General features: G+C 47.3%; 1 protein-coding gene across 1 annotated transcript in view; it reads left to right on the top strand.

The window, feature by feature from the left end:
• Window positions 1-18,858, top strand: part of Dennd1a (DENN domain containing 1A) — a 1,920,886-nt gene that overhangs the window by 474,733 nt on the left and 1,427,295 nt on the right. Inside the window, 1 exon segment of the mRNA XM_035446997.1 lies at window positions 55-186. Coding sequence (XP_035302888.1) covers window positions 55-186 — 132 coding nt within the window.

The following is an 18,858-nucleotide window of genomic DNA, read 5'->3' as shown; positions in this document are numbered from 1 at the left end:
GAGGACAAGGGGCCAAGACCCTATGCCAACCCCAGACCTTCCTTCTCCCTGCAGGACATCGCTGAGAACGGTTGTTCGTCCTCTGCAGAAGAGCCACTACCAAAGACCATGCCATCCCCCCTGGTAGAGGCCAAGGACCCCAGCCTTCGAGAAGACCGGAGACCAATCACAGTCCACTTTGGGCAGGTATGTACTGTGCACTCCCACAGGACTGTGCGTTTTGGGTTTGGTTGTATGAGAAGCTAAAGTGTGAGCAGCACAGGTTTGCAACCCGGCTCTCCTTCAGTAAAGCAACTCCATGATCTTCATGTGGTCAAGTGTTTGACACATAGTCTGAAGGTGAATTTTCAAAAACGTAGGTGGGGACAGCATGGCACTGGTCATCAGTAGCTCCACTGTTAAATGGAGTCATTAAATGTACCTGCTGCCTCCCCCACTACAAGGCATTGCATTTAAGGAGCCTGATAGCTAAGCATCTCATTAGAACACTTTGGTATCCCAGGCCTTTCTTTGCACCTTCAAATAAAAGGCAACAAGCAAAGACTTAAAAAAAATCAATTAGGAGTTCTTTATTAATGTACTTCCTGAAAATCAATATTCTTAGAGCAAACACCCTTGCTGTGGTTCTAGAGATCCAACTCTGCCCAACTGCTTGCAAGGATCTGAGCGCTTAAAAAAATTATCTACTCATTTGAGTTTATTTCTTTCCTCTTAAGTAATACACTCTTTACAGAAATTGAAATTTTCATCCATTTTCTGCCTGTAGTTACATTTTCAATTAAAAAGATGGTGTACCCTTCCCCACTTCTCTTCTATCAACTGCTCTAATTATCAAATATACACGTGTTGTGTGTGCTGTGTGTGGTTTGTTTTGGTGCTTTTGGCTTGATATGGTTTCTGAAATATAGTTGTAACAGGGCTCCCTTAGCAAGGTGTGGTTGTGACAAAAGTCTGCAAGGATTCTTGTTGCTTGTTTGTTTGTTTGTTTGTCTGATGCTGGGGCTATAACCAAGGACCTATGTGATACTAGCTCAGCCAGCGCTGTTGTACTAAGCTTAAATCTCCTGACCCTTTAACCATTCCCTAGATGAGGTATGATAAAGCTAGTCTGTATGATTCTTATTTACAGTAAGTAGGATTGCTATTTCACCTAAGAAAGGGCCCAGAATCCTGCATTAAAACATTTCTTGTTTTGAGAGCACATATACACAAGTGCTTAGTGTATATCAGGCATTGAGCTATTTAAAAATAAAGAGAACCAGACCCTGGAGATGGCTCAGCATGTAAAGACGCCTGCAGCCAAACCTGACAATTTGAGTTCAGTCCCCAGCTACTACATAATAGGAGAAAACAAACTCTCTCTCCCAGTCTGTCCTCCGACCTCCAGTGTGGGCCATTGCATGCACACACACCCCATATGTAAGCAACCATACATACAAAAATAAATAAAAGTATAAAAGGAAAAAGAGAACTAGCGAGACTGTTGCTGTGGGTAATATGTCCTCACCTCATTAATTGGGGAGATCTGCCCCATTTCTCATTCTGCACTTAAAGAGGCTGCTGTAGAAACTGATGCATACTGTAAAACAGAAGCCTCCTCTGCTGTCTGCACACTGCTGTCTGCACCCTGAAGACCTGCCTCCTCTGAGCCTTATGCACTGTTGTAGCAGTCCTCACCCCAGTTCCTGGCCATGTTTGCTGAAAGCACAGCCCTGGTTGTCACCAGCCTGGCACTCCAGAGTCAGCTTCCTGCTCTCCTTTGTCCTCATTCCTGCACATGCAAACCTGCCTGTGAAAGGAGCCCTTGCTAGAGTTGGGAGCCCATTACAGAGACAGAGGGGGCGGGGGAGAGGGATTTCATGGTGTTAAACATTCCATTTTCAAAACACACAAAAAAGGAGGCCTATTTGAAATAGAGAGGCCTTCTTTCCATTTCAGCAAGAAATAAAGGCTTTAATGTCATTCCCAGATAAATGCAGAATAAGAGCGTGTGTGCTCACACGGGAGGGAGATAAACAATTAAAAAAGCCACCCCAAACTCTGTTGAAATAAGAGCTGTCTGTGCCTTCACAGGTCTGCATACTGGAGAGGATGAAAGTGGCTTTCCCCGTTTGTCACTTCCCTCACGTGGCTGCCAGCATTATGCAAGTATACAGGAAGGCAGGATTTTTTTTTAATGCATGCATGCGGATTAAGGTCAAGCCCCTAGTATCAGCCATGCAGCGGGCTCTCCCTTCCAGCTGCAGCCACAGAGCCTACCCACAGCCTCGAGATGCCTTAATTGAGACGTGCTGTCAAAGTGACAAACACATTTGCATACAGTCTACAATCTATTTATTTTCTCTGGAAAGGTCTACAGTCTGCTGTTGGTTGAACATTCTTAATCAGTTTGCTGTAAGTGAACTGCCAGCTAGCTCACTTGTGCCGGCCCCTTCTTCATTAGGTGACAGATTAGCTAGGGTGGGGGTGGGAGGCAGAAAAACCACAGGCACCACCCCCTCTTTTTTTTTTTTTAACTCTTTCCAGCTTTGCCCCTTGGTAGGTTGTCCTTCAGTCCTTCCTTAGTGCCTTCTTTGGTAGGCCATTGGTCACAGGAGTACAATTCTTCTGGCCAGCCAGAAAGAACTTTAAGGTTTTTTCCAGTTTTAAAATGTTTGCTACATTCTTCTATATTTTTCTTTACTTGGTGATGTTCTCTAAACAGTTTGAACCTGATTTGCATTCAAACTGTAGCCTCATTCATAGTATCTGGTTTTTTTTTCTTCTAATCTATAACTAGGTTTAAATGTCTGTAATATAAGAGAATGTAAATTCTCTTCTTAGGGGTACAGAAACAGACATGACAATATCCCTCACAATATCTTATATGAAGGAAGGGACTGTTGGCCTTGTTTTGTGGGTCAAGAGCTGAAATACCTGATCACATACCTGAAAGGACCTACCCAGACTGCATCCCCAGTGTGGATACTCCAGACAGTCTGACTCAAACCTAGGCAGATCATACCTGCTAACCTCCTAACCATCCTCACCCTAGGCTCACATTCCTGAGGGTCTTTTTTAAGTTCCCTTAGCTGGAGCTAGGCTTGGTAATACATGTCTATAATCTTGGGCTTTGGGAAGCTAAGACAGAAACAGCAGAAGTTTGAAGTCAGTCTGGGATACATATGATAACACTGTCTCAAAAATAAATAAGGTGAAACAAAATAAAACAAGCACTAAGTTCACTTAGTTGGCCTGTGAGAGTCAGAGATGTTGAGATGGCTACATTAACCCTTCTACCTTATAACACTAGTGCTAGTGCCTAGGCAGGACAGCCCCATGGACACATACTACAGGGTGACAGCAAGAGGCACTGTGGTACAGCAGCTGGCAAGAGAAGAACTCAGGGCCAAGAGTGGCTACTGTCAGGGAGAAGAGATAGGTTCTTATCCATTGTTCTTTTCAAGGCTGGGACAATGTCTCGACACAAAAGCAACTAGCCTCCACCCTTATAGGACATAATGATAAAGACAGGCCTGAGAGAGAGGAGAGAGGAGAGAGAGAGAGAGGGTGGAGAGAGAGAGAGAGAGAGAGAGAGAGGGTGTCTGTGTGACTAGGTGTCTGTGTGTTGAGGTGGGGAGGTCAGCAGACCACTTACAGAAATCAGTTCTCTCCTCCTACCATGTGAGTTCTGGAAATCAAACAAGTGCTTGCTAAGCAGCAGGCACCTTTACACACTGAACCATCTTGCCAGCCCCTGAAATGCAAACCGTTTAAATAAAGACTAAAGCCAGGCAGGATGTTGCACCTCTGTAATCCCAGCACTTCAGAGGGGCTAGAGGCAGGAAAACTGGGAGTTCAAGTCCAGCCTGGGCTACATGGAATGCTAACTCAAGAAATAAAGAGCTGGGTAGTGGTGGCACACACCTTTAATCTTAGCACTCAAAAGGCAGGTGGATCTCTGTGAGTTCGAGGCCACCCTGGTCTACAGAGCAAGTTCCAGGACTACACGGAGAAACCCTGGCTCAAAAAAAAAAAGGAAAGAAAGAAAGAAAGAAAGAAAGAAAGAAAGAAAGAAAGAAAGAAAGAAAGAAAGAAAGAAAGAAAGGCAAAAAGAAAAAGTAAAGGGAGAATATTGCATAAGTCCTGAGGCCGAATCATTGCTAAAACGTTGCTTCAGAGTTTAAAGGACTAAGTTACTCCTCACAGGCTACGGAGACAGTGGCAGAACTGCCCAAAAGCACCTAGTAAGAAGAAGCTGTGGTCCTGGAAGGGAGTATAGGGCATGCCTGTTCCCTTCACAGACCCCCAGAGAAGCTCTTCTCCCAAGGCAGGGGTGAGAAGACAGAGAAGACTGGCTCTTCTGGAATGGGGAATAGGAATTCTTTCCTGTCCCTGGCTTTAGAAGGGGAAAGGAAATAGGGTCCTCCCATTGGAAGGAGTCAGCAGAGGTGGCATCTTACACACACACCTCCTATAGAAACTTTTCCCTTCATCTAGTCAAAAGGCCAAATCACTGGGTACTTTGGATATCTCTGCTCACTAAAATGAGTCTTAACCATCAGCTGGCAAACTGGTTTCAGTTTGGCCATGCTCATGTATACTCTTGAACCAGCAGCATCACCTCTGCTTCTCTTAGCTATGAGTAATCCTCACCCCCTCCTAGAGAACTAAACAAATGCTAGAGTCCAGGGATGCTTGCTTCTAGCCCTGAGTTCAGGCTGCCAAGGCTCATTGAGAAAGAAGTGGAAGGATCAGTTCTTAGACCTTCCAGACTTGCTTCATGTTTCCAATGCTTCATTGATCTGCAAACTGAGTAATTGCTTGTTTTCCAATGTACAGATTCCAAGAAGTACATCTTGAAATGCACCTCTCTTCTCCTTCCATTTGAACAAAGAATTATGAGCTTTTTCAATGTAAAGTTTAAAAAACTGTTTAGGGGCTAGAGTGATGGCTCAATGATTAAAAGCATTGGCTGCTTTTCTAAAGGACCTGAGTTCAATTCCCAGCACCCATATGAAGGCTCACAACCATCTGTACCTTTAGTTTCAGAGGATCCAACTTCCACTTCTGGCCTCCATAGGCATCAGGCACACACATGGTACATAGACATACATGCAAGCAAAATACCCATACATATAAAATAATTTAAAGTTTGTTTGTTTTGTTTTTTGAGGCAGGGTCTCTGTATGTAGTACTGGCTATCCTGGAGCTTGCTTGCTACATAAACCTCCTGCCTCTGCCTGGGATCAAAGGCATGAACCACCAGGCTCAGCACTTAAACATTTTTAAAAAGCTTTTTAAACCAGAATTCAAATCAAGCACCGTGATTGGAATTCTGGTGATCTGGTGAACTATGACAGAGGTTTGGACTATTCCAAGACCAGCTCTGGGAATATGGCCACAAGCATGAGCCTGTCCTTTAGTGTCAGTCTCATGCTGAGCTGAAAACACTATCCAGCCAGCAAATACTCCCAGCGTCCTTGGCTTTGAGTATACTGAGAAGTTTCTTCTGCCCACTGGGCTTGGAAGTTGCACATCATTCCCTGTAACTGAACCATTCCTCACACACACCTCCAGAGGTGTCCCATGTTTTCCTGAGACCTCAGACCCCCAGTTAGAATGTACACTTCCTGCCAGACTCCCTCCACATCCTCATCTCCCACCTCAGAACATGACTGACACACCAACCCTAAACACTGCTTAGTCCCCTCCTCTCCATTACCTCTATCACAGCCTTGACAGCAGGCCAAATGACCATTCAAGTACACTATGCCTCCTGATCAACACTCCTATTGCAATACCCACATGGGCTTGCAGACAGTCATTTCACTGCCCTGCTCCTGGTCTCCCCTTAATGATTCCATCTTCCCCCTTGACCTGACTCAGGAGGTCCTTCACCTGTGTGTTCAAACCCAGAGCAAGTCCTGTTGTAAGCCTCCTGGCTCCTGTAGAAAGAAGGGGTTATTCTTTTCTGCACTCTGCTCCAGGACTCTGCACACCATTCTCTCATACGGCCTTGTGGTCATTTCTTTAATTCCTCTCTCTTCCCCATAAGAATATGAGCCTCTCAAAAGTCCACAATCTTCAACAGGGCCTGGCATGGAACTAGCTGTATGCAAACATGCAGAGGTTTTATTTTTGCTGTAGATTATTTAAACTGGATTGTAGTTAGTTGACTATTGTTTGGCTTCTTGCTATGTATACAGAAAGTTACTTGGTTTCATTTTCAGTTGCTATACTTATAATTCTGTTCATTTGAAGAAATCAATGAATATTCCATTAGCGCTCAAAAACTATTTGTAAATTTCCTTTCTATAAACAGGAGTTTGTTTCCAAGTTGAGGTGACTTTGAGTGGTCACATTTTCCTGTGTCTTTATGAGGGCCTAGGTCAATCATAAATGCCCTGTGGAGGAAGTAGGGGACAAGTCAGAAAACTGAGACACCCTTTCTCTGCACCCCAAAGCCACTGGGACCTTTGTGAGAGAGGGAGGGGAAAGCCATTAGAGGGAGAGGTCCTCATCTCTGAGTTACATGAATACCAACTGCAGATGTCAGGTGGCGGTCCCAGCACTTGGAAGGCTAGGGCAGGAAGGCCACCACACATTTGAAGCCAGTCTAGGCCACATAGGAAGACTGTCTCAAAAACTACATATTTGGAGGTTGAGGGTAGTTCAGTTGCTTCAGTGCTGGCCATACAAACACAATGACCTGGATTTGATCTCCAAAACCCTTGTAAAAAGCTAGTGAGGCATGCATGTGTCCGTAAGACCAGGGATGGGTGGAACCCAGTCGTGTGGACCCCACGGACTTCCTGGCCAAAACTCCCAACTCCACTTTCACTGAGAGACCTTGTCTCAAAAAGCAAGGTGGAGAGTAGTTAAAGATACACACCTACACGTATGCATGCACATGTACTATGCATGCAGGCTCTAATGAATCAGTCAGTCAATCATAACAATAAAGAAAGCTCAGATTGTGGAAAGTCAGGAGATCTCTGTTGCAACATGCAGAATTGCCTCCTTGAGCATGGCTCTCATTTCTGGAGCTAGAGGTACTAGAGAGCTTAGCAGTGCGGTGTGGGCAGAGCTCCTAGTGCACTATGGAAGCAGTCATCAAAATTGCCTCAGAATAGCGCCAGCTCCATTCAGCTCAGGTGAGGGATGGATACAGAAGGTCAGGGTGACAGTCCATCTCCCCAACACCACCCCCCTCTTGGAACATGTGGCTAGGGTATCAGGGTGTACCTGGTGTATCTTATACACGGGGCACCCGGCTGGCCCGACAGCAGCTGAGGGAAAAGGGTAGCTCTGAGATTCTCACTACTTGCCAGGTGCCATGCTGAGCTGAGGCCTCTGTTCTCACTTCAGCTCCCATGTGATCCACCAGGCCATCTTGTTGGGGAGGGGGTCTCGAGGTTTATCCTCTTGCTGAGAACAGGATGGGCATGGAGATAATGAGGACTTGTCCAAGACTATGCAGCTTAGAGGAGAAGTCAGAGTTTGTTTCAGGCCATGTTATGGCCTGAAGCTTGGATCTTCCCCAGCTCTGCTGAGAACATGTCTTCCTGGGTGCATACTGTTAATCTGGTGCAGAAACTGGGCTGGTGGCCCAGGATCTCAGGATGTTGGACCACAATAAGGCTTTCTTTCTGGCTATATTCCAGACCTCAGGCCATCCTTAACATTTCTGTGCCTCAGTTGGTGCCAAGACAAGTGTACTGGTATCCTACACCTGGTGGAGACACCGTAAGCCAAATCCACCATTTATCACAAAAGCATGCTGGGTACTTTCCTGGTGTGTGAGAGGGAGGCAAATGCAGGAGAACTGTCTGAATATATGTATGAGTTGGTTGATACTGGCCAGGTCGGGTGCCAGTCCATCTCTGAAGACCAAGGAAGGACATATATTAGGAATTTATATTAATTAGGATATATGGACTCACAAGGGACATAAAATCAAAAAAAAATTGTTAGCTCATATCAGCTGTGATTATGGTCCAATCAATTCTATATGAAATCAAGTTATCCAGGCCTTTCCTCATTTTTTCAAGTGCCATTCTCAACAGGCTCTCGTATGCAGTGTCAAGATGACTTACCACTGCCGACCACAGCCTTCTAGGCATAAGATGAGTGTGAAAAGAAGTAACTTTCTCACAAGGGGTGATCTTGATGACTGAACCAGCTTGGATTCTGTGCCTGTCTCCTCGGCAGTCATCATGGCTGAGGGTCCCCTGCGTGCCAAGGATAAATCCCATGAATGCATACACCTAGGATATGAATAAGGGGTAGTTCCTGTAAGGGAGCTGGAAGACTGGAAGGAGGACAAGATCACACTAACAATGTGCAGGAAGCCCAGCAAGAATTGTCCTCATCTCTTGTCCTGTTTCAGAGAAGAGTTTGTACCCAGAGCTGAAGGAGCTTATGATGCAGAGTGTCAAAGGCAGACATCAAGTGCAACAGTAAATTTTGAAAAGGGGTTCGGGGCTGCTGGCACACACCTTTAATCCAGCATGCAGGAGGCAGAGCAGGTGTGTCTCTGTGAGTTCAAGACCAGCCTGGTCTACAGAGTGAGTTCCAGGACAGCCAAGGCTACACAGAAACAAACAAACAGGGTGGAGGGTAGGGGGAAGAAGACAGATATGTCATTGTGTACTGGGGTTAGAACTGGGTGTCCCAGGTGAAAGGGACAGACATGCTCCTTGGGATGGCAGTGGCAGGGTCAGCAGCAGCCATAGCCAGGAGTGAAGAAAAGCCAAGAATCTAGGGCATGGATCAGAAAGTACCCCTTATGGCTCCTCAGTGCCATGTCTGTGAAAGCAGGCATGGCAGTGACTTGGTCTCTTTCTTCACAGAGCCCCCAGTCCTGTAGCTTCTGATTTAAAGTCACCAAGCTAAGAGGCATCTCCAAGTCCTTTGCATTTTAACCCCATTGGTTTGGTCTTGGCCTTGTTTCCCTACCTAATCCATAGCTGGGACCCGTCACTTCCTCAGAGTCAACTTGAACATGTCACTACAAGCTAGGTGCACTGTTCAACAACCTTCTCACTCTAGACAAGATTCTTTAACCTAAGACAAATAAGAGCAACTTCTTGCCGGGCATTGGTGGCGCACGCCTTTAATCCCAGCACTCGGGAGGCAGAGGCAGGAGGATCTCTGTGAGTTCGAGACCAGCCTGGTCTCCAGAGCGAGTGCCAGGACAGCCTCCAAAGCTACACAGAGAAACCCTGTCTTGGAAAACCAAAAATAAATAAATAAATAAATAAATAAATAAATAAATAGCAACTTCTTCCAGATGTGTTGTAGATACATGCAGAAGGCTCCAAGCTGAAGAAACTACATTTGGCTGCTGTTAGGCCTTTCTAGGATGTGCAGTTGACTTCATGGGAAGTCCTAGACTTCCTACCCCTGTCCTAAGTAGTCATCACTTACCTCCTCCAGTGCATACACTAGAGAACTCTTACCTTTTAATCTGTTGCATTAGGCCAAAGTGTGACCTCCAGAAAAGTCCAACCAAAAATACAAGGGAATAGAATTTGAGCAGCCTGACTGAAACTCCTGTTCTAACCAGGAAGAAGGTCTGAGTGGGCTTTGTGCCTAGAAACTGTGTTTTGTCCTCCCTTCCCATAGATGGTGGCCTTCCAAGGTGCTGACCTTCTGACATCACCTGATGGAGCCCCCTGGGGCTGATGTACATTCCACTCCCAACACTGTTTTTGTTCTGACATCTCCTTATGTCACTTTCTTTTAGTTTTATGTGTACATATGTGTGCCTGAGTGTATGCATGTGCACCATTACATGCAGGAGCCCACCAAGGTCAGAGGAGGGTGTTGAATCCCATGAAACTTGAGTTGTAGGCAGTTGTGAGCTGCCTTGTGAATGCTAGGAACCAAACCTGGGTCCTCAGCAAAAGCAGTAAGCACTTTTAACCGCTAACTCTCTGCAGTCCCTCCAGGTATCTGTGTCTAACTTGTTGCTGTTTCAGAGTGGCTCACTCTACCCTTGGACTTCTAAAACCTGCCCCTCCCTAGTTCAACCAAGCTGTCAATCCACCACCCCTCTACATCCCAGGGGTCTTCAGAAAGCATTGCAAGTACTGACATAAGCCCTCGAGAATGTGCTCCCCAGCCCCACTCTAGATTCTCTTTGTAATCAGAATAGTACACCAGACTTCGAGATCCCACAGTATTCATACTAATAGCCAGCTCCTGCCTGCCCTGTAAGACCCTGTCAAGCTCACCCTGCACCAGGATGAACCCTTCCTTCTCTCTAGCCCTGGAGACCTTGCATTCATTCATTTATTTACCAGCTCTTTATAAACATCAGCTTCAGGTCAGAACTCCAGGCTGGATGGAGGGAGAACCCCAATATGAATCAGCCCCTGCCATCTCTACCACCAGGAACACATTTCCATTTCCTCTTCTGCTGTACCCAACAGAGCCCCCATAGCCCTCCCAACCAATTACCTCTACTCCCCCAAGTCCTCCCTGGTGCTTCCTGGACACAATGAGCCAGCTCTGTCCTTACTAGCTGCTTCCTGGTAGTAACTTGGCTTCATGGCTATCTCTGGCACCTTAAAGAGTCTGGCACAGGCCGGGCATTGGTGGTGAATGCCTCCTAGCACTCGGAAGGCAGAGGCAGGCGGATCTCTGTGAGTTTGAGGCCAGCCTGGTCTCCAAAGCGAGTGCCAGGATAGGCTCCAAAGCTACACAGAGAAACCCTGTCTCAAAAAAAAAAAAAAAAAAAAAAAAAGAGTCTGGCACAGGAAAGCTCCCATGAAAATTTGGGGTGTGTGTGTGTATGTGGCCTGGAGGTTAGTGAGAAAAGGAAGTTGCCTGACTTGTACCTTGAGCAAGTCCTATCCATTCAGTAGGTAAGGAACTAAGAGCAAGAGTAGTTGTTCTATGGTGCCAATGCCCATATACCCAGTGTATGGAGCAGTGTCCTCAAGCCTAACCAACACTCAACAGGGTGATGGTAGGGTATCTTTGCCAAGACACTGATCAGGGCCTTAAAACATCATTCTTTAAGGGTCTGTGTCAGAGTTGCTCCAAGTCTGAAACCAGGACAGGAGTAAGAAATGTAATTCAGTGAGACCAAAGTGGGCATTTTCTCAGACTAGAATCCTCAGGCCAGAGGTGGGAAGTTTATCGAAGTATGGAAGAGGAAGTAAAACATAAATTATAAGAGAGTCAACTTGGTTCGACAGAAGTTCTGTCCAGTGAACACAGGTGTGCCAGGAGCTACCTATCAGGCATCCCTCATCCATCCCTGATCTGGGCACTGCCTATGGACCAAGGAAATTATTAACCTGCCCATGCTCTTGAGAAGGGAGTCACAGGACTAACCAAGAGATGTAGGTAAGAAGGGATCAGATGCACTGAATAGATTCTCATGATAGTGTGGATCTGCTGTGCTGGATGGAGCATAACTCTCCAAGCCTTCTTGGAGAAGTCACTTAACCTTCTCAACAGTCATGCACAGTGGATGCAAGTGTTTTTCCTAGCGAGGTCAAGCAACCTGATCAAGTAATGTAAGTGGCAAGGCAAGGGTACAAACTAAGCCTAGCCATCCAGTGCCAGTATCTGGCCTTTCCTCACCTCTCCCCAAGCCCTCAACTCCACCTGCTTCCCCAGGCATGATTGACTCTCTAGGTCAAGGTCACTTTGCTGCATTTCTCCCTGTCCTTCCTTAGACTCATGCCTGCTGCCTTTAATTGAAACATTACTTAGTCTAGTTGCTTTAATGCAGGGGTTTTCTGAATGCCCACCAGGTGCCTGGTAATGTGCTCAGCAGAGACTCTGGTGTTCTCATGCCCTCTTTTCCACCTGGCAGAGCTGGGGATACCAGCAGTTTCCTGTATCCAAGGTTGCATGTCACCTCCTGCACTCATCCCTCGAAGCTGTCTTATGAGCAGATAGTCTGAGGCCTTGGTCTTCCTGCCAACACAATATTGACTCTTTCAGGACCTTGTGAACTCACTCCTTCACTCATCTGGTGCATGTGAGGCATTTTCAGGGGCCAGGGCCCCTGGATCACAGAGAATGAGATGTTTCCTGCCTCTGTGGCACTCAGTGGCTAGGAGAGGCAGTCTACAAAGGCTACAGAGAGGACATGCTGATGGGCACAAGCACAGGGAGTGGAGAACAGAGCAGGCATCTTAGAGGAGGGAATGTTTCAACTGGATTTGGAGAGACTCCCCATAATTCTCACCATGTATTGAACAGAGCCAAAGGAGGGGTGAGTATTCCAAACAGGAGACTGGGACTTCAGGGAAATAGGGGCCAACATGGGCATCAGATGCCAGCTGGCAAAAGCTGGGCAGTGGCCAAGCCTTGGAGGAGCCTAAATTAGAGCCCATTAATGACTTGGAGCCAGGAACAAGTTGTATTCAGAGGACCAGCTACTGAGACCTGGACAGTTGGGGCAAACACACGAAGTTAGAAAGACTGATAACAACATCATGGGTGTTTTAGGCAAGAGCTGGGGGAGCTCAACCAAGAACACTGATTACATGAGTGAGGATGAGGAGACTCACAGGCCAGAGAGCAGCAGGCAGCTAAGTTACTTCCATGAGAGCTGCTGGAGTTTGAGGTAGAGTGACACAAAGCTAGACAAGGGCTGCATTTCTCCTCAACACCCTCAGCTGAGGTTCGCAGCACAGCCTGTGACAGAAGGAGTATCCACTGGGCTGTGCAGTCAGTGAGTCCCTCCTCTGCAGCCCAGGTCAGAGGCCCAACCTAAAGCTAGAGTGCCTCCTTCAATGAAATGGGCATGTAGCTTTCCTGTTCTTACAGCCCTGTTTGTTCTCCCAGTCATGTCCCTTTTCATCCAACTCCCCATGGCTTCCTCCTTGCATCCCAGGCTATGGACTATTATGATCTCCCTCCTTGGATGACCAGCTCTTCACCATCTGCTAAACCAACTTTATAGGTATGCCTTTAAAAATGTAAGCCCATGCTGCTGGGTAAAGAACATGTTTTTTTTTTCAAGCCAGCCACTGGCCATTTTTGCAAGCCCATAGGAATCACACAGGGTAGCCTGTTGGGCCTTTTCACTAAGGAGCCCATAAATAAATAGCACTATGTCTTGGTGCATCAGGGCTGAATTATGGAAATAGAGATACTGTATAAATAATGCATATACAAAATAAATGCACCAGTACATTAGTGTACAGCCATAACCAAATTACCTAGTTTAACAGTTGCAGGAGCTGCAAGGAGTTGCCAGGTGACTGGCTTCCATCTATCAGCATGCATCAGCATTAGAAATAACCACTGAAGGGAAGGAGAGTCCTCCTGCCTGGCAACCTTAAGGCCTTTGGGTTAAGGCAACTTGTGAGATTGCAGGTGGGCACCCTGACACGCAGACTCTCTACCAAGGTGTGACACCTACTATGGCCTTCTTGAGGTCTGCTGCCAAGCTGAAGGCTGATTAGCACCAAGTTGCAGGATGTAATGGGTTGCAGCTCCAGGAAGATGGCTGGTGGCTGGACCAAAGGAGTTTCTAATTATGCAAATTCACTTGGGCTTCCCAAGGGATCCATTGAGTTTACTTCCTGGGTGACTCTTCTATAGAACCCTGTGGGTTTCAGCCCCCCAACTATGAAGGTAGGGCTGGGTTTCCACAAAGTCTGTGTCCATCTCTGCAACCCCACTCTGAGCTCTGAACCCCACTGGGCATCTGGCTCCTACATCTGGAGCTCAGAAGAAGTAGCTAACAGAATGGCCACTGGAGTGGGCACCCCTCCCTTGGTTGTAATGGCGCAATGCTGGATTTCAGTATTTTAAATGAAAAATATATGCAGTTAGCTGTGCACTGACAATGTCCTTGAGGATTTGACAGTGAGATTTTCCAGCAGTTGGTCTTCGTTAGGATCCTGGCGGTGTTTAATAAGGCAGTCGAACTGCTGGCACCTCGGGTTCCTGTTTGTTCTCCGAGGGCTCAGGGGCTGCTGCGGTAAGCACATCGACCAGAGCTGATCATTACAAGGGCGTACGCCACTATGAATAAAAATGTCACACGTTTTCCCATCTCACAGCGGTACAAAATGTCAGTCCTGTCAAACACACATTGCAGGGAGCTGTGTGCAGTCCGTACAAATTGGAAAGCTGCATATTCCCCCAGCCTTCTGATATTCTTCATTTGAAGCTAAAGAAAAACAGTTGTTAACCTATTAGCTGGGATTTTAAACTCTGCCGAGGCGCTGGATGGTAGACTTTGACACAGATAGGAATGTATTCCAGGGTTCAGGAATCTTAAACCAAGTTCTCCATCCATTTGTTCCTGGAGATGGAGAAGGGGGAAAAAAAAAAAAAAAAGACCCACTCCTCTGTCTAGCAAACCCAACTATCTTTCTTTAACAGACACACTGGGGAAATTTGGGGATATTTCACATCTAAGCTTCCTAATACTTCAATGTCTACAGTACACACACACACACACACACACACACACACACACACACACACACAAAGTTCTTGCTTTAGGGGCTAGCCCTCAGCCTGGCAGGTTAGGGTACTTGATCAGAAGCAAGCCAGGAATGTTACTAGTGTTGAGAACAGCATAACCTGAGTGGTGGTGGGGATAACAACCTATTGGTTCAGGTACCTGAAAAGAATCTGATGCCAGTGACTCATAGGTGGACATTCATTCTGCTCATACCATACGCTTGGCTATACCTGGAACTGAAGTAGCAAGAATCTGTCAGATGGGTGCTGAGGATTGGTATAAGACAGTATGTGTTGGGAAGGACAGAGGCACATGAAAGATAGAGCAGGTTCTGAGAGATGGCAAAAGAGGGCTGATGGTGATGGGCTAAGAGGTAAGGTGATGGGGCAAAGTCTGGGTCTTGACAGCTTGCTCAACACAGGGATGTTCTCTTGGGCTGGGAAGTGAGAGGCTATGGTGTATTCCTGTCTGCACCACTGCAAATTCAAGAGGACACTTTTATTTTCATTTCCTACTGTTGTACTACTTGGAGTGGACACCATTCCAGAGATGATAAATGAGTCTTACTTTTGCTGATCTGGCCCTGTCCCAACATACTGTATAAACTCTCACCAAGCAAGGCTCAAGCCTAAGAAATGCAGGTGGCTTCCAAGGTAGACCTTCCCATGGGGTCAAGGTACAAAGAGCTCCAGGGTGTCAGGGAACAGCATCATGAAGGGCAAGCAATGCCCTGGGGTCCAGGAGCGTATGTCACCATCTGCCTTCCACTGCTCTATATGTGTTGGGTGTCGTGGAAAGTGTGTGCACTCGTGGCCATACCTGGGCTTGAATTGTGTCTGTGTCACCTGTTAGCTGTGAGGCTCGGTCTTGAAGAGCCAGTGAGCCACATTGGCTCATTGTTTCTGACTTTTAAGGCAGTGTCACCCTCTCTGTAGCAATGTTGAGACCAGTTATCTGCCGAGCTCCTAGCACAGACCTAGTACACAGCAGCCACCATTGGTATCACAAACATCTGGAGAGTTTCCATCTCAGCTCCAGTGAGACTCCTGGACAGTGGCACCAAGACAACCTTGATGGGATCCCAGATGGCCATCAAGTGGAGGGAGCAGCAAGGCACCTGCCTCCTGCTTCTATTTGGGCAAAGAATGGTACAGTCAGCAGAGCCCCCTGCCCCTGCCCAGCCACCAGCCGCATCTGGTACCCGACCTCCAACAGCCAATGGGATGCCACCTATTCAGGCCCTGCACCTGCACCAACTAAAAACAAAGGGCTCCCCTCCCCCTGGCCTGCGTCTGGCCCTCCTCCCTCCCCTGCTGCTGTCCCCCAAGCTGGCTGGGTCACCCTTCCCTCCCAGCTGCCTGGCTGCTTTTGTTCAGCATGTAAACGTCCCAGTCAGCCGAGCTCCTTGCACGGGAAGTAATCAGGAATCTTGACAAGGCTTCAAACCACAAATGCCACTACAAATTAACCGGCACCACTACAAAATACTACTCCTGTCAACATTGGAAAGAGTGTGGGGTTATTCAGGGCGGCCTGAGAGGCTTTCAGCACAGCATGCAGGTGTGGACGGCAGGGTATGTCAGTGAGCCCTGGATCCTGAGCCCAGCCTCTCTGGACACCACGTGCCCAGATCCCTCCACAGGTGCTACACTTTTCCTTCAGAGCTGCCTTCAGTTTCAGATACCCTCTCCGACCCCACACAGGTGGCACCTAGGACAGCAAGCTTTGGGCACATGAAAACCACCCTCTAGGCAACAGATAGCCACAGGCTTTAGTACCTCCCAGGTGTCTTCCTGTATGCTGGGATGGAAAGTGAGAGACTTCTGTTTCCCTACCTGTAGACTGAGACCCTGGCAGAGCCTTCATCCCAGGCTGGTCAGCACCACTGACTGGCATGTTTTGGATACCTGTAGCCCCTCAAGGGGATTCTGGAGTACAGTGCCCCACAGCCTCTACCTCCCTTCTCCAGTATGAGTCCCTTCTTATTATATTGTGTGAGTGGTGTCTTAGCATGCAAGTGGCCACTCCATCCTCAGCCAGGAGATCAGGGTCCCTCCTATTTAGCATTCTTGCAAGAATATTCACCAGGCAAGAGCTTGTTACCTCTGCAAATGCTTTGGGACCAAGGATCTCCAGCTTCATTTTCATGCCCTGCTGAGCTACTCAGACCTAGAACGTATCACCAGGGCCTGGGGTGCTCCAGCTGGTCTGGCTGGACTCTGAAGCAGAGACATGCATTTGATCCTCCCCCAGCAAGCAGAGTCAGCTCAGGCGTGGCTGGGCCAAGAGAACTGGAAATAATGACGGGAGTCGGGGGACAGAAGAGAGCTCTGCCTCAGAGAGCTGGTTGGGCATTTCAAAGGAAACACTCCACAAAAATATCACTTCAATACACTCCCTTTTGGAGGCATATCAAAAGAAGCCCTCTTTTATTTTCATACCTTGCATAATAGTGGATTTCCAGTCCCAAAGAGTAGCAGAGCCTTGCTGCTGGCCCAGAGGCCCTTTGTAAAGCCATAGAAAGCTTTGTCTTCCCCTCCCAACAGGGTCTGCTTCACACACAGGTCAGAGTATCGATGTGAATACTAGCCAGGAAAATTAACCAGGTGAACTCTTCCCTCGTTAAATAGCAACAGAGTGTAATTGTGAATTCTTTCACGCCCTCTCTGTTCCCAGCACATTCCCAGGACAAACTGAGAAACCCAGGTCCCATCTAGTTTCCCCTCAGCCCCTTTTTTGGAGCCAGATGAGGTCTGGTGGGGACGGAACGATGCAGATCACAAATCTCACAGACATGATTGAGGTTGCCTTTGGGCCCAGCCTAAGAGACCAGTTCTCAAAGGCAACTGCCCCATTGGTCATGCCTACCTTTACTGACTCCAGGGGAGCAGAACTTCTTTCCTCACTATCCTCCCAGGAAGATTGCTTCTTCTCCCTTGCACACCCCAAGCTTGGTGTGCACAGCCCTTGAGTTTCATCAAGCATTTGTCCCCTTGGACCTCAGTGACTACACCACCTCCTAACTAACATTTCATCTCCTTTTGTGGCCCTGTTTTCTCAACAGTGAAATGTGATTTTACCTCACACGGACATTGAAGGGTTAGTCCTAGGATGGTCATCCATTAAGGATGAAAGGATTTCATGTTCATTCCTAAACAGTCACCTATCCCAGTGTAGGCATCATAGAATCACCAGCAGCAGCAGCAGTCTTAAGATGGTGACCCTCTTCTGCAGGCTTGTCTTCTCCTGCTCTCTGTGTTCCTGAGCAAGGCCTAGGTCTCCTCACCTGTGTAACCAAAGGTGGAGCCTTCTCTCCCTGTAGAAGGATCTCTTAGCAATGTACCAGATAGACAGGCAATGCCCATGACACATTCAGACTGTTCCCCAGACATCCAGAACACCCCTCCTTTCCCATGTACACTAAACTGTCTGCCCCCCAAGTCAGTGCTAGCAGATGAACATTTTTCTACCCACAGCCATATGCATGATGCCCCCTCATCTGTGCAGGGCACCCACTCATCTGTGCTGCCCAGGTAATTAAGTTGATATTCCAATGCCACTTCCCCCCTGACCTTTTAGAAACAATGTGTTTTGCTGCATCAACAAATTAACTGCAAATCAGATGCTATCCTTATAAATGTGGGTTTCACATACCATGGGCATACTTTGACATAGAACTACCCAGGGCCAGGCCAAGACTGACAAAGGCCAGAGTCCTGCTGTACTCTGGGACCTCTATGCCAATCATACTCTAAAGCCTTACCCCTCTTGTGTTCACATCTTCCAATGGTCCCAGGGCTGGACATTGGGCAGACCTTCATGCCTAAAGAGGAGCATCTATCATCTTCCTGGCTTCCTGTCCTTTTTAAGCACCAAGAACACTACAGTTTCTTATGTTCCTGACTGCATCCCTCCCACTAGGTTAGAAGAAAACCCACCCTTCTTAGCCCAGCATTCGAGTCGCCTTCTCTCTGGCTCCACCAGCACCCTAAGCCTGCCCTATCTACAAAGTCTGCTCTTCCTGGATCATTGTGGCTCCCCTGTGCCATGCACCCAAACTCTCTACCACCCACATCTGGTAAAAGAATGCTTCTGCACCTGCACTGACTGCGGCATCCCTAAGTTTCCCCTGCCTGTGACTGACCACTCTACTCTAGTCCCATTCACCATAGATCCTTGCATCTGGCACAGCCTTCTTTGGAAACAAAGGGAAAGACATCAGTCACCTTCTTGTCAATGTTTTCTCTTAAGGCACACATCCCTAACACATGGGATGAGAGGGTTCCAAATGACTTGGGGAACTCAAATGGACAAGAATAGAACAGACCAGTGAACCGAAAATGCCTGCCTTAGTTCTTGTGCTGTGTGACCTCCTCAGTTTTATAACCTCTCTGGACTTCTGTTTCTTGTCTCTGTATTGGAAACCT

Source organism: Cricetulus griseus, chromosome 6 (genome assembly GCF_003668045.3).
Source record: "Cricetulus griseus strain 17A/GY chromosome 6, alternate assembly CriGri-PICRH-1.0, whole genome shotgun sequence".
NCBI lineage: Eukaryota > Metazoa > Chordata > Mammalia > Rodentia > Cricetidae > Cricetulus > Cricetulus griseus.
The sequence above is the reverse complement of the archived record's forward strand: the minus strand, read 5'-3'. Positions and strand labels throughout refer to the sequence as shown.